Source organism: Platichthys flesus, chromosome 15 (genome assembly GCF_949316205.1).
Source record: "Platichthys flesus chromosome 15, fPlaFle2.1, whole genome shotgun sequence".
NCBI lineage: Eukaryota > Metazoa > Chordata > Actinopteri > Pleuronectiformes > Pleuronectidae > Platichthys > Platichthys flesus.
Genome location: NC_084959.1, coordinates 12,329,412 through 12,341,794, shown reverse-complemented (window position 1 = coordinate 12,341,794; position 12,383 = coordinate 12,329,412). Strand labels below are relative to the sequence as shown.

The 12,383-nt window shown below is 41.7% G+C and overlaps 2 protein-coding genes across 4 annotated transcripts in view; both read right to left on the bottom strand.

Annotated features, from left to right (window-relative positions):
- Nucleotides 1–766: 766 nt before the first annotated feature.
- LOC133969777 (src kinase-associated phosphoprotein 2-like) lies at nucleotides 767–5,846 on the bottom strand. 3 transcript variants are annotated; one of them, XR_009924246.1, is made up of 6 exons: nucleotides 5,642–5,846; nucleotides 4,442–4,700; nucleotides 3,306–3,339; nucleotides 2,760–2,931; nucleotides 1,820–2,666; nucleotides 767–1,620 (listed from the first exon to the last, which is right to left on the bottom strand). XR_009924246.1 is itself a non-coding variant. In XM_062406469.1 (5 exons), exons 1-5 carry the CDS (start codon nucleotides 5,694–5,696, stop codon nucleotides 2,323–2,325), a joined length of 864 nt encoding a protein of 287 aa, XP_062262453.1. In that variant the 5' UTR covers nucleotides 5,697–5,846; the 3' UTR covers nucleotides 767–2,322. The 3 variants fall into 3 exon arrangements, 2 of the variants coding, with proteins under 2 accessions (XP_062262453.1, XP_062262454.1); XM_062406469.1 differs by having other exon boundaries at nucleotides 767–2,666; XM_062406470.1 differs by lacking the exon at nucleotides 1,820–2,666.
- Nucleotides 5,847–6,170: 324 nt separating this feature from the next.
- The window catches only part of LOC133969288 (ryanodine receptor 1-like), a 45,626-nt gene continuing 39,413 nt past the window's right edge, over nucleotides 6,171–12,383 (bottom strand). The window contains exons 90-106 of the mRNA XM_062405674.1: nucleotides 12,245–12,326; nucleotides 10,825–12,146; nucleotides 10,607–10,689; nucleotides 10,347–10,503; nucleotides 10,170–10,256; nucleotides 9,794–10,066; nucleotides 9,585–9,715; nucleotides 9,449–9,491; nucleotides 9,235–9,368; nucleotides 9,071–9,131; nucleotides 8,500–8,646; nucleotides 8,278–8,412; nucleotides 8,019–8,175; nucleotides 7,361–7,425; nucleotides 7,173–7,273; nucleotides 7,033–7,084; nucleotides 6,171–6,908 (exon numbers count right to left, since the gene is read on the bottom strand). Coding sequence (XP_062261658.1) covers nucleotides 6,813–6,908; nucleotides 7,033–7,084; nucleotides 7,173–7,273; nucleotides 7,361–7,425; nucleotides 8,019–8,175; nucleotides 8,278–8,412; nucleotides 8,500–8,646; nucleotides 9,071–9,131; nucleotides 9,235–9,368; nucleotides 9,449–9,491; nucleotides 9,585–9,715; nucleotides 9,794–10,066; nucleotides 10,170–10,256; nucleotides 10,347–10,503; nucleotides 10,607–10,689; nucleotides 10,825–12,146; nucleotides 12,245–12,326 — 3,126 coding nt within the window. The 3' untranslated portion in view covers nucleotides 6,171–6,812. The remainder of the gene's footprint in view (nucleotides 6,909–7,032; nucleotides 7,085–7,172; nucleotides 7,274–7,360; nucleotides 7,426–8,018; nucleotides 8,176–8,277; nucleotides 8,413–8,499; nucleotides 8,647–9,070; nucleotides 9,132–9,234; nucleotides 9,369–9,448; nucleotides 9,492–9,584; nucleotides 9,716–9,793; nucleotides 10,067–10,169; nucleotides 10,257–10,346; nucleotides 10,504–10,606; nucleotides 10,690–10,824; nucleotides 12,147–12,244; nucleotides 12,327–12,383) is intronic.

Here is a 12,383-nt window from a genome sequence, read left to right as displayed (position 1 = left end):
TGAGGACCTCTCTTGGACCCTCAACACCTCAACCCTGGTCAAGAAAGCTCACCAGCGTCTCTTCTTAATGAGGAGACTGAGGACGGCTCATCTGTCTCCTCAGATTCTGGTGAATTTCTACTGCTGCACCATCGAGAGCATCCTCACCAACTGCATCTCAGTATGGTATGGTAGCTGCTCTGTTACAGACCGGAAGTCACTGCAGAGGGTGGTTAAAACTGCCCAACGCATCACCAGTTCCTCACTCCCCACCATTGCAGCTGTCCAGGGCAAGAGATGTCTGCGGAGAGCGCGCAGCATTGTCAAGAACAGCTCTCACCCCAGCCACAGACTGTTTGCCCTCCTCCCTTCTGGGAGGCGCTACAGGGTCCTCCGTTCCCGGACTAGCAGGTTCAGGAACAGCTTCATCCCTGCAGCTGTCACCCTGCTGAACTCTGCACCACAGTGACAGCAGCAGCCCCCCCCCGGCCACACACCCTCCTCCAACCACTGAACATTTGAACACTTGAACTACATTGTTTTACACTTTTTTTTTACTACTGTATTATCCTGCCTATAGTATAGTCATATTTATATATTTTTATATATTTATCTTGCTTAAAGTTATTATATCATACTATACCTGTTAATACTGTACTACTTCAGATATATTACTTACTGCTCATAGTTCTTATATCATACAAAAACTGTTAATACTGTACTATTTCCTTTATTACTGCTCATAGTTCTTAATCATACAATACCTGTCAATACTGTATTATTCCATATATATTTGCTACTGTACATATCTTATTTATTTACATTTCAAATACGCACAATACTCTGCACTTTAACTCCTTTTTTTGCACTTCTGGTTAGACGCTAAACTGCATTTCGTTGTATAAGTACTTGTACTGTGCAATGACAATAAAGTTGAATCTAATCTAATCTAAAGTGAAAGACATTTCCACATGTTGGCTTTATTCAAATAAGTGAAAGTAGACATCAATACATCCATCTGCTTTGAACAGAACATATGACATAAGCACAGCTGGATAGTTGAAAGAAACACTGTACATGCACACGAGTAGATGATGCTGAAGAGCCGGTTAATCCAGTCAGAGGCTAAATGAGATATCAGGTGCAGATCTGTTCTAATCTACTCAAGGCTGTGGACTAAGACATTATGAGTGTATCATGCTGCTTATTAGTTTCATTTATTGTTTTTATCCATTTGAGACACATACACACTATATCATGAATTCTAACAAATTCTAATCACATTCACAATCACTGTTAGTGTTGATAGTGTACTACATGTGGTGAGAGGATTATTCACGACATTACCTTTGCAATAATGATCACAGTGTCCATAGAACAGTTAAGGTGTCGCTGTTAATAACGCAGAGTTTAAGTGAACACATAAACCAACTCATGGACACACTGAATGTCCAATTTAATCACAAGTTCAAGTAAAATCTAAATATGTGAACTATTGAAACCTTCAGTTAAAACATGGGGGGTGTGTTAGGTACCGATGTAAAACAACACCACGAGGTCTGGTTGGAGGAGCAGAGTCACGTGTTTGAAGGCTTATGAGGAAACCTGCCATGGTGTGTAACACTCACTGGGCAGGATTTTCTGGAACGACAACACGACAGAAATGAATCATATGTTTCAAAACACGTCAGAGCGATATTCCAAAAATGTGTGCATGCATGCGTCTGATCGTCCAACACAAACTGATTTGAACTTCAAGTCCATTCAAAATGAAAGAAATACAAATTAAACTATTTGACAATGAAAATGTAATAGGGTTGATGCCTAGTGAAGAACCCACTTGAATATGCAGATCCACTCTGTATCACTGGGTTGAGGAGAGAGACACGTTTTAGCTGTTTGGCTCATCACTTTGAAGTTTGTGTACACATGCCGTGCTCATTGGGTTTTCAGCTGACGTGGGCAACTGTTTCCAGTACATTTCCTGCTCTGCACCAACCTGCACAAAGGCAGTATTTAGCAGCTAATTAGTTCCCTCAGAAGGCAGTGGAGACAACAACATAGCAAAATAAGTAATATTGGAGTTACAGTGGACCGTAGGACACAGACACAACTGCACATGAAAGATAATATTACTCCGCCTAACTGCTACATGTTTCAAGACGGCAGGTAACACCAGCTTGTCAATAGCTTCCTTGACGCACCTTAAAAGGAGATGAGCATCATGAATTTGAAACTGCTATTATGAATCCCTCAATCCAAGAGGTCATGCTGCAATATAACCTATGTCTCTGTCACCATCATTCTAACCGTTCATATCCATAGCCTAGAAGCAGCACACCCTTAGAACGTAAACCCACCACAATCAAAAGCATCAAAGTCAGAGTTTGCCACTTCAAAGTCAAAGCTGTTATAGTGAGGGGAGTCGAGTGCGGGGCTGCCGGAGTGGTACGTCCCTGCTGGTCCACAGCCAGAGAAATCTGCGTTGACTGGCAGGTCAGGAGCTTTGGCTTCCAGATTAGAGGGGGAGCATGCCCCTAGGTAACCCATAGCAGAAGAAGCAGCAGCCCCTCCCATCAGCAGATAAACCGCTTTCACTGCCTCGGTGTTACTGATGGTGCCGTGACGCAGGCATCTCACGGAATGTGGACTTCCTTTGTCATACTTTGTACGGGGAGAATTACGGCCTGTTGGATAGTGTGGTTTGAGCAGAGAACAAAGAAGTTATACATATTGAAAATGTTATTATGTACACAAACAAGCATGCATCCTAGACTGACCTTTCTCCCTCGGGGACGGACGGGTCATGGGCCCTGGGGAGGGGGACCTCCTGTCACTAACAGGTGGAGACGGTTGGTCTTTGTCCAGGATCTGCTCAGGCACCAGGTCTTGCAGAGAAATGCGCGCTGGAACCTGATGTCTCTTACAGGGACTGAGAGATGATGAAAGACTCTGACGGAAATAAAATTTGTATAATGGCCTTACCGAGAATCACAAGCATCAAATTCAGTTATCCATTAAATCCTAAGAGATCTATAAATATAATAAATATATTTAAATAAAAGGGATAATAGGATATAAGCATGGCTAAACACATGCTTATAACGTGACTCTATATTGGCCCAGAATAAATATCTCAAAAACTATTCAATGAAACTTTGTTCATTAACTCTACCGGATGGACCCTTCAGTGAGCCCCCGATTTTTTGTTTTAATGACATTGGCAGGTCAAAGTTTACACTGTTGAAATCAACAGTATCTCAGATGGTGGAACTTTATAACATGGCAACCGGGCACATTTTCTAAAAACAATATTAATGTCTTACCATTTTCACTTTTTTCAGCACATTCACCCATTGACTAGAAAAAGTGAAGAAATGTATTCTGTTATTACCTCAATGCCAAATGTACACACATCAATCAAATAAAGTGAATAACAGAGAAGTAACTGGTTCAGGAATGGAATGTATAGAAGCCTATTGGGGCTCAGAGGAGATAGCATATTCGGCCTTTCTACTTCCTGTTACACAATATTGCTGTCAGTCATGAACCTATGCACAAGCTGTCAGGTGAAAAAAGTAAGTTGTGTTATATGAGCAAAATTTAAGAAAAAGTTCAACATTTTGGAAATTACACATAAGAGCAAATTTGTATGCTACATCTTCCTTACTGAGAGCTCCTTAGATACCACTCTCTCTCTTTTTTGTATCTGTCCATTAAATACGAAGCCACAGCTATGCAGTCGGCTTAGCATAAAGAGACAGGGATCACTAAGGGATGATAATTAACATGTTATGTTTATTCCAAAATTATAACTGAATTTCGTTGTTTTTTTTACCTCCTGAAATCTTGCTGTTTTTACAGTGCCTGATTGTTCCCTATGTTAAGCTAAGCTAAAAGGCTAAGGGCTGTAGCTTCATATTTGTTTCTGTTAGGACGTCCTCACTTTAAAACAAACATCTGAAACAGGTCAGACCCGCTGACTCCTTATCCTCCTTTAAATCGCTCTGTATAATTGCACTTTTACTAGGCTTGTGGTTTGATCTTATATATATTTTCTAAGTCTCGATATAGCTCAGATCTGTACATCATTGTACAGATATACAATGATGTTACTCTAACTGGTAATATCTGAACCGTTCTATTTTATATATTTATTTCTTCCGATTTGCTTTATTGGAAGTTTGCTTGACATTTTATATTTGTATTACTTTTATCATTTTTTCCTGTAAAGTACTGTCTAGCTTTGCTTTGAAAAGTGCTATATAAAAAAAGTATTAATATTATTTTAAAGACAGACGTGAGAACGTCCTACTCTTGGCACATGAGGCGAAAAAGTATATGCCTCAAGGTAATTGCTGGTAATTTGTTCATATTGCATCACAAAACAGAACTCCAATATCTGGACAGAGTATTTATCTACAAAGTAAAGTGTTTAGGGAAATGACAGTGGCCACCAGACCTGCAGTCTGCAGGTGTTTCAGCCAGCAGCAGCAGGTACTTGTTCTGGGGGAGGATCAGAGCAAAGCAGCAATCCCTGCATCCACTCGATGGTAATTTGGGCAGATCCAGGATCTCCTTTCCTTCCACAATCGCCTCACAGCTGCTCTGCAACATCACAAGCTGGTCGGGAGGAGACGACACATCATGGCAAACAAGAAGGCTGCCCTCAGCTGTGAGCAGCAGGAACCTCTTTTTCCACTGTTTGAAAATGAATCCACCTGGATAGGAGAAGCAGGGTGGACATAACAGGATATGGCACTAAATATTAAATTAGTATTTGTTGGAGAAATGTTGCTATGATTAATCATTTTTAATCAGAACAACAGAGTTTACAGCCAGTACTGGGTGTGGTCACAGTGTTCGTGACAGCACTGCGAGCACTGTACAGCGGGATTAAAGCATGAACACTGTCATTCTGTCATCCCCACAGATTAGAGTCCGTCACATGGTTGGAGGATCAAGGGTCTGTGGAAGCAGGGCTCGACCAATCACACGATGCTGATCAGTGTGCACATGGTTTTAGCAAAATTACACACGCACACACACAGACACACAAACACATCTAGACCAAATCGTTCTAATTTCATGCAGTCAAAAAACACATGGACACCTTTTATCCTTTTATTAAAGATCAAAAAAGAATTCTAATATTGAAAGATGATGTGAAGAGACAGAGGAAGAGCAGCCGAGCCTCATCCTTGTCCACTCTGTGTATTTTTAGCCATAGTTTGAGCTGATAGTTTTATCTGGGTTTCCTTTAGAGCTGAAACTACAGAGTGCAAACCCATTTGTAATGCTCAATATTTGTGAGGTAAATAAATCCCCCTGCATTTTACATTTGCCTTACTATAGAGGATTTATAGAATCATTAAATTATTATAATTATTTCCTCATAATTGTAATTGTATGGTCTCAAGACAATTGCTAACTGATTTAACTATAATATAATGTAATGTGTGTAATTTTTTAACCAAACCTCTAAAGAGTAAAACTAGGGAAACTAGATCAGTATTCATAAAGGCTTGATAGTGAACAGACACCGAATGAGAACAATGACACTATCCCATATCTGGATAAAAGAGAGACAATCGTGTGTACTCACACAATGTCACCACAGCTACAATGTCGCCTTCTGAGCCAAGAAAGAGAATCAACTCACCGTGCATCCTCAGCGTCCCATGATGGATCCCAGAGATGTTCATGTTCATGTTCATGTTAGCAGACGATGGAACCCAGTGTGACAGGCTCAGAGAGAACGGGATACAGGGACAGGATGGGGGGGGAAATCACAAGGCTCAATGTGAGTTTTAATGCCCAGCGTTAATCCTCGTACAGCGATTCTTCTCCGCGGGGCCAGGGTCCAGCAGTTTGGAAGGAAAATGGGTTGTGATGGGATGCTACACCAACTGCTCTAGTGTGTGTGTGTGTGTGTGTGTATGTGTGTGTTTGTGTCTGTGTGTTTGTGTGTGTGTGTGTTTGTTTGTGTGTTTGTGTGTGTCTGTGTGCACAATGAATTCCTGCCTAAAATGGCTCATGAACATGATTCAGCTGTATTTTTAAACAAGAACCAATTTTTAAATATACAGAATTTAAAGTGGTTCTAAAATCCGATGCTTTCTCTATAGACATTAGGGGATATATTTTTTAATCTTTAACCTTTCTATTCCAAAGCAGTCATGACAAGACAGGAGGGTCATTAGAATTAAGTTTATTCTCATACAGAATTGAATTGTAATCACAGGCTTTGTTGTCATGAAGTTGTCATGAAAAAACAATAAATAAAATAATTTAAAATCAAAGATACAAGCTTCAGACTCTGAAGGAAACTAAATGTTATAAACCAAAGTGAAAGTGACACAATAATCGCGTTAAAGAGTAAATACATGATGACTTCAAATAAAACTATTGTTTATGTATAAAGACAAAGCTAACATCCTCATTGTGTTTGGTTTGTGCAGATTGATGCAGTCGATTCATCACATTCCCTTCATTAAATCTCATAATAAACAACAGCATATGGAAATTGGTGAAAGAGTCAACATTTGTATGTAAAGTGATATAAAGTATGATTGAATACTTATTCCTGGACTAGTGTAAAATGATTCAACTTAAAAAAGGGGATTTCTGGCATGAGCTTCCTTTGCATAGAAAGCTTCTTTCTCCACTGGCAGTTCAACAATCTGCTAAAGATGACCTTTATGCACCGACAGTTGCTCTGCTTGTTTCGCATGTTTTTTTGTGACACATTTCATTTGTTGTGTGTTTTGTCAGGAATGACGAACACAAGCAGGACGTCAGCTCAGTAGTTGTGTGTGTGGACTACTTGTTGATTAGGAGAGCTGATCCTCGTATTGTTTTCTGAAACAGTCTCCAGCGGGGTAGAAGTCCCAGCATCGCTCCTGGTACATCTTCCACACGTACGACTCCTGAAACACGGGATTTAACAACGCGATAGAATGGAGGAGACAGTCAGTGGGAAACTGGCTCATAAAATGAATACATATATAAATAAATAAAGAGTCAATAAAAACGTAATAACAGCTGACTGACCTGTCCAGTGTGCTCTGTATCGTCTTTGTTGATAAGATACATTAAGAAGAACCTGGAAAGGACATGTTCACATTTTCACAAATACACACACACTCACATATTGAACATGTACACGGTGTAACACAGAGCCCGATACTCACATGTAATTGGCCAGGTTGTGCTCATCTAAAGTGTGAGTCTCGAAACCATGCGGCGTCGTGTCGAAGTAGTCGCTCCCGATGCCACATATGAAGCATTTTGTCTGCACATACAAGTGATAGGAGATGAAGCTGCCATCTTGTGCACAAGTGAAGAAAAGGTGTTGACTTTTAAGTGTTTTATCTTTTACCTCCATGTCCTCCTTGACCTGCTCTTGTTGGTCTCTGAGTTCTCCAAAGGCATCAATGATCAGACCTATTTGTATTTGGACAGTAACATTATCATCAGAGGTGCTTATTAAATCAGTCAAGTGGCAAAGATCATTTTAATTTCCATTCCTCCAACAGTTTCAAGTCTATCCTTTATCCTTATCAATGCATTATCATTATGATCATTACCATTAGTTTGTTAACTTTGTAACCATTTATTTTCATTTTATGAGTTATCCTATATCTCTGAAAGATATAAAATAAATATGATAAAGACATGACAGTAAAGCTAACCCAGTTAAATAACACAACAGTATAAGTGCTCTCTACTGTACAGGGAGAAATAAAAAATTGACTGGAAAAAAACAAGATGGCTTTTAGTGCTGTGTAGACCGGGTTTACATCTGACATGGTTCTCCTGTGGCCAAAATTAGAATTACAACAATAAACATGTAGTAACAAATAATAACGTGTTACACCGGGTGATGCCTAATTCGCGAATAGGAAAAAAAAAGCCTGGAAATATTTTCCCAAATAAAACATTCTTTGAAAAAAGATATTCTTCCATTTCAGGGCTTCCATATTATACCCAAAGACATGGCATTTGCAAAGTGTTTTCCTGGCTAACACCATCTTTACCCTGAATAATAGCCAGCAGAATGACAATGACGAAGAAGAAGAAGGTTATATCAAAGACCACTCGATACAACTCGTATTCATCTCCAGCAGGATCCTCGATCTCATCCCCGATGCCTCCTCCTGCCCGCACACCCACGTACATGTGGAACAAGTAACACTGCAAAGTAAAGCAAATACACATTGTTTAGGAAGCGGCGCAGACGTGAATGTAGCAACAGGCACATTTCATTTGACATCAGAGAGACAAAGAGTGACTTACAGTCATCATGTCATCGCATTTCATATCTGGCTCGTCCTCCTCCTCGCCCTTGTTGTAAAACTTGCGGAAGAAATTGAAGGCGATGACGGTGTAGAGGTACACCACCACGGCCAACAAGCCCACAGTCATCATGAGCTGGCAAAAAGAAGAGGGTAACACAGTCAGTACATTCTCTCACCGATAGAGACTAAATGAATACTGCTGAAGTTCCTCTGCACTTGCCTGTTTGCCATTGTGTGTGACTGAGGACAGGATCGTACGGAGAGTTTTCACACCCATGGCGATGTCCAGCAGGTGACAGGCATAGAAGAAGTTGTTGTAATGTCCAAGCAAGGACATCACCAGGTACCAACAGAGATACAGGAAAGTCTGCAAAGAGATAACAAGGAGGGTGATGTCACGTCATAAAGGCAAAGTGGTGTTCATGTAGGATACTACAGTATGGAGTACACTGTAGAAAAAAAAAGGAACCCGTAAAGAACAAAACTGTCCAAACACTTATTGTCAAATTATGGTAAAAGTTATTCTGGAGATACAATTTCACACATTGAGCAATGGGATGTGTATTTCTTTTCTATTTTTTTACAGATAATTAAATGTTATTCAACATTCCAGACCATTAAGCAGTTTAATAATCACAAAAATATGAATATGTAATTTCCCGTAATATTAATAAATTCTATAGTAAATATATTTTATAAAAGAAATATATCGTACTGTGGCATTCACACTAAATTAAGCTTTTTTAGTGTATAGTGTGGTGTTATATAGAATCAAGTATAGGTTTGCTTACACCGTCTGTGAACACAACACCAAATTTCCAGATCTGGTACTTGATGTCGACGGTGGTCGCCCTACAAAGACACAATATTGGTTGTTATCCACTTGAAATATTAGCTTACAGTTTTAAAAAGCAATGTCTGAGGTGCCCCGTGGCACAGCTCTCCTTTACCATACCATGCAAACACGGAGTTGTCTGGTTCCTCCTGTTTCTTCTCGTGCTGCTGACTCACGTCCAGGGAGGCTAAATCAACACCGAGCAGTTCGGCGATTCTTTCTCTGCCGTAAATGTCTCCGTACTTATCAAGAACCTGGACACAGATATTAGATGTATTAGACATTGTTAACATGCTCTACAGCTGCCATTTTGAAAACAAACAAAACCACTCACCTTTCGTTTGACGAATTTATCCCAATAGTTGTTTGGGAAAGAGCTGTGGAATTAAAAGGACACAATGTATGAATTAAATTTCAATATTGATATTATGATGAAGCATCTGTCTGGAGTGACTCCCGGTCCCACATACGGTGTATTGAGGACCAGACGGTCCCATTGGCCCTTGATGTCATCGTCCTCAGGCTGCTCGGTGATGTAAAGTCCATCAAACTCAAGCTTTCTTGCGAGTTCTTTCTCTCTTCTAAAGATCACAAGTGGAATCTAACAAAGACAAATGTGTATGTTGTTAAACTAAAGTAGGAAACTTTTTACTTTCTGACAGTTTTTCTCTCATCCTACCTTGAGGCAGTTGTAGCCGATGATGCAGATGAACGAGATGACTGTGTGCAGGAGGGCGATGAAGGCCATGGTGGGCTGCATGTAGCCCGTGCTCTCCTCTAAATAGAAATAAACCGGCACGTCTTCTTCCTCCTCTTCTCCTTCTTCATCCCATCCAGATCCCTCAGCCTCTTCCCCTGAACCTTCAAACAAGCCAGAGCCCTCGAACAGCCCGCTGCCCTCCCCCATTCCAGATCCTTCCATTTCCTCACCACCGGGTGGGATTTCAGACACCTGGACAGAGCGGAGCAATGTAGACCAGAGGCAGCTCAGACTTAGTCTACAAAGCAAATATATAGCACTACATAATTATTGATTTGTAAAATTATATTTGTACCTTGTAGAACAGCAGAATGAAGTTCAGCGCAAATGCAAGGAACAGAGCCAAAAAGCGCAGGTTGTAAAAGTTTCTGGAGAGGTAGTTCTACAAAGGAGAGAGTCAGTTACTGCGTTAGTAAGTGTGACGTGAGAGGACATTGAATTCATGCGAGCAAAACACGAGCAGCTGTGTCACCATGAATTTCATTCTTTGGGTTTCCAGCTCAGCCCAGATCTGAAAGCCTCCCTCCCTTTTCGGCTTCTCCTTTTTCTTTGCAGATTTCCTGGGTTTTTCTGGCTGCTCTTTCTCTTTGCTCTGGGAATCTTTCTCCGCTTTCTCTCCAGATTCAACACTGAAAATCAAACACAGTAGTTTTCGTTTTTTTTAAATATCTAGTATTTATTTAGTCCGTGGAGTGTATGTTAATGTGGATGGAAAATCCACTTGTTTCTTACTCTGCCTTTTCAGGTTCTGGAGGAGGCTCTGCTACAGGAACAGGTTCAGGGGGTTTCTGGCTCACATCAGTCTCTTCTGGAGCCTGTAACCAAACAAAAACACACAGTAACCACCAGAATTTCAGGGCTCTCTTTTTCCCTTCCCTGGAGGAATAAATATTATGAGAATTATTGGCTAATTGATCCATTGTGTTTCATTTAAGATGCAAAAAACTCACTTTTTTCCTCTTTGTTATTGGAGTTCCTTCGGGAGTAGGGGGTTCGACAGCTGCCTCTACACCCATGTCACCAAGTCCACCTGGAGCATCCATACCTGGTATCCTCCCACCCTCTTTTTCCTGGGTGTCCTCCTCTTCTTCCTCCCCACTGCCAGTCTCTCCAGTGTCCGTCACCCCCCCAGTGTCTTGTTCCTCCCCTGTTCTCGGCTCCCCTGGTCCGTCCCCGTGCACGTCGTCCTGCGTGGGGTCTGGCATGCTGGCTAAAATCTCTGTCACCGTGATATTTTTCGCCCCCTCCACTAAGCCACCACCGAACAGAGTTTGCCAGATGATCATGAAGAAGCCTTTGCACACATTGTAAATGAAGTGGAGTATGCTCATTAAGATGGTCCAGAAGAAAGTGGACAGAGCCACCACGATCTCTTTGATGGTCATTTTCCTCACTCTGCGGTATTGTCTGCGAAGGTTACGGAAGGTGAATATGCTGAAGAAGCCCAACATGCTGTTTATAAAGTCTGCGAAGGCCGAGCTTGATTCGGGCTCTCCTTCCTCTCCGTTACTGTCCTCATCCCCTCCTCCGTTTGCTCCCCCTCCTTGTCCGGCCTCACCTCCACTTTCCTCTACTTCGTCATCCTCCTCTCCCTTCTCCTCCTCCTCCTGCTCTGAAATCTGAGAGGCTATATTCATCTCAAAGATGGTGTCCTCACAGAAGTTGACAAACATTTCCATTTTCTCGGATTCACCGCCCTCATTAACCACATCAAAGATGAACTGTCGTTTGGACTCTCTGACTTGGGGCATCTCCCACTGCTTGCGGTTCACTTCACTGATTTCAAAGTAGATGCGCTCAATCTTTCTGCTGGCGCCCATTATTTCAATACGGCCAAGGAAGGGGCGGAAGTAGTTCAGCACACTCTCTGCCTGCCCGAGGAAGTTCTGTAGCCTGGTGTCATGGGGGACGTGCTCAGACAGGTTGGTGAGCAGCACGGCGATGTTGAAGCCGATATCTTTGGCGGGTTCCTGAAAGCGACTGGCAAACTCCTCGTAGTTGATCATGTCGTTCTCATCAGCCTCCGAGCAGGACAGAAGAAACTGGATCTCGGAGGGAGCGTACTGCTTTTGACTGTCCATGGCCTTCTGGAAGTCCTTCTTGGAGATCAGTCCTCGCGGGTCGGTGACATAATCGCGGAAAGCGTCCGAAGCCACGATGTCTTTAAGTTTGAGGAACATGTCAAAGAACTTCAGGATCATCTCAACGTTACTGGAGGACTCCACCAGCATGTCCACCATCTGGCGGGCGATCGTTCCATTGACCACGTTGCCTGAATAACACAGAGTAAAACACAAACAGAGGTTTGAATTGGACAAGACGGCAGGAAATGAAAACTGATGAGCACATCATCAAACAAAAGCTCCTTACCCTCCAACAGTGAGAGCAACATAACAACCATGTCTTTCTGCAGGTCAAGAAGCTCCTTCAGCAAACCAATCTGGCTCGAGTCCTGTCATCAGAAGAAGACGCACAAACTCTTACAGTAATAACAGCAGGTTAAATCAAA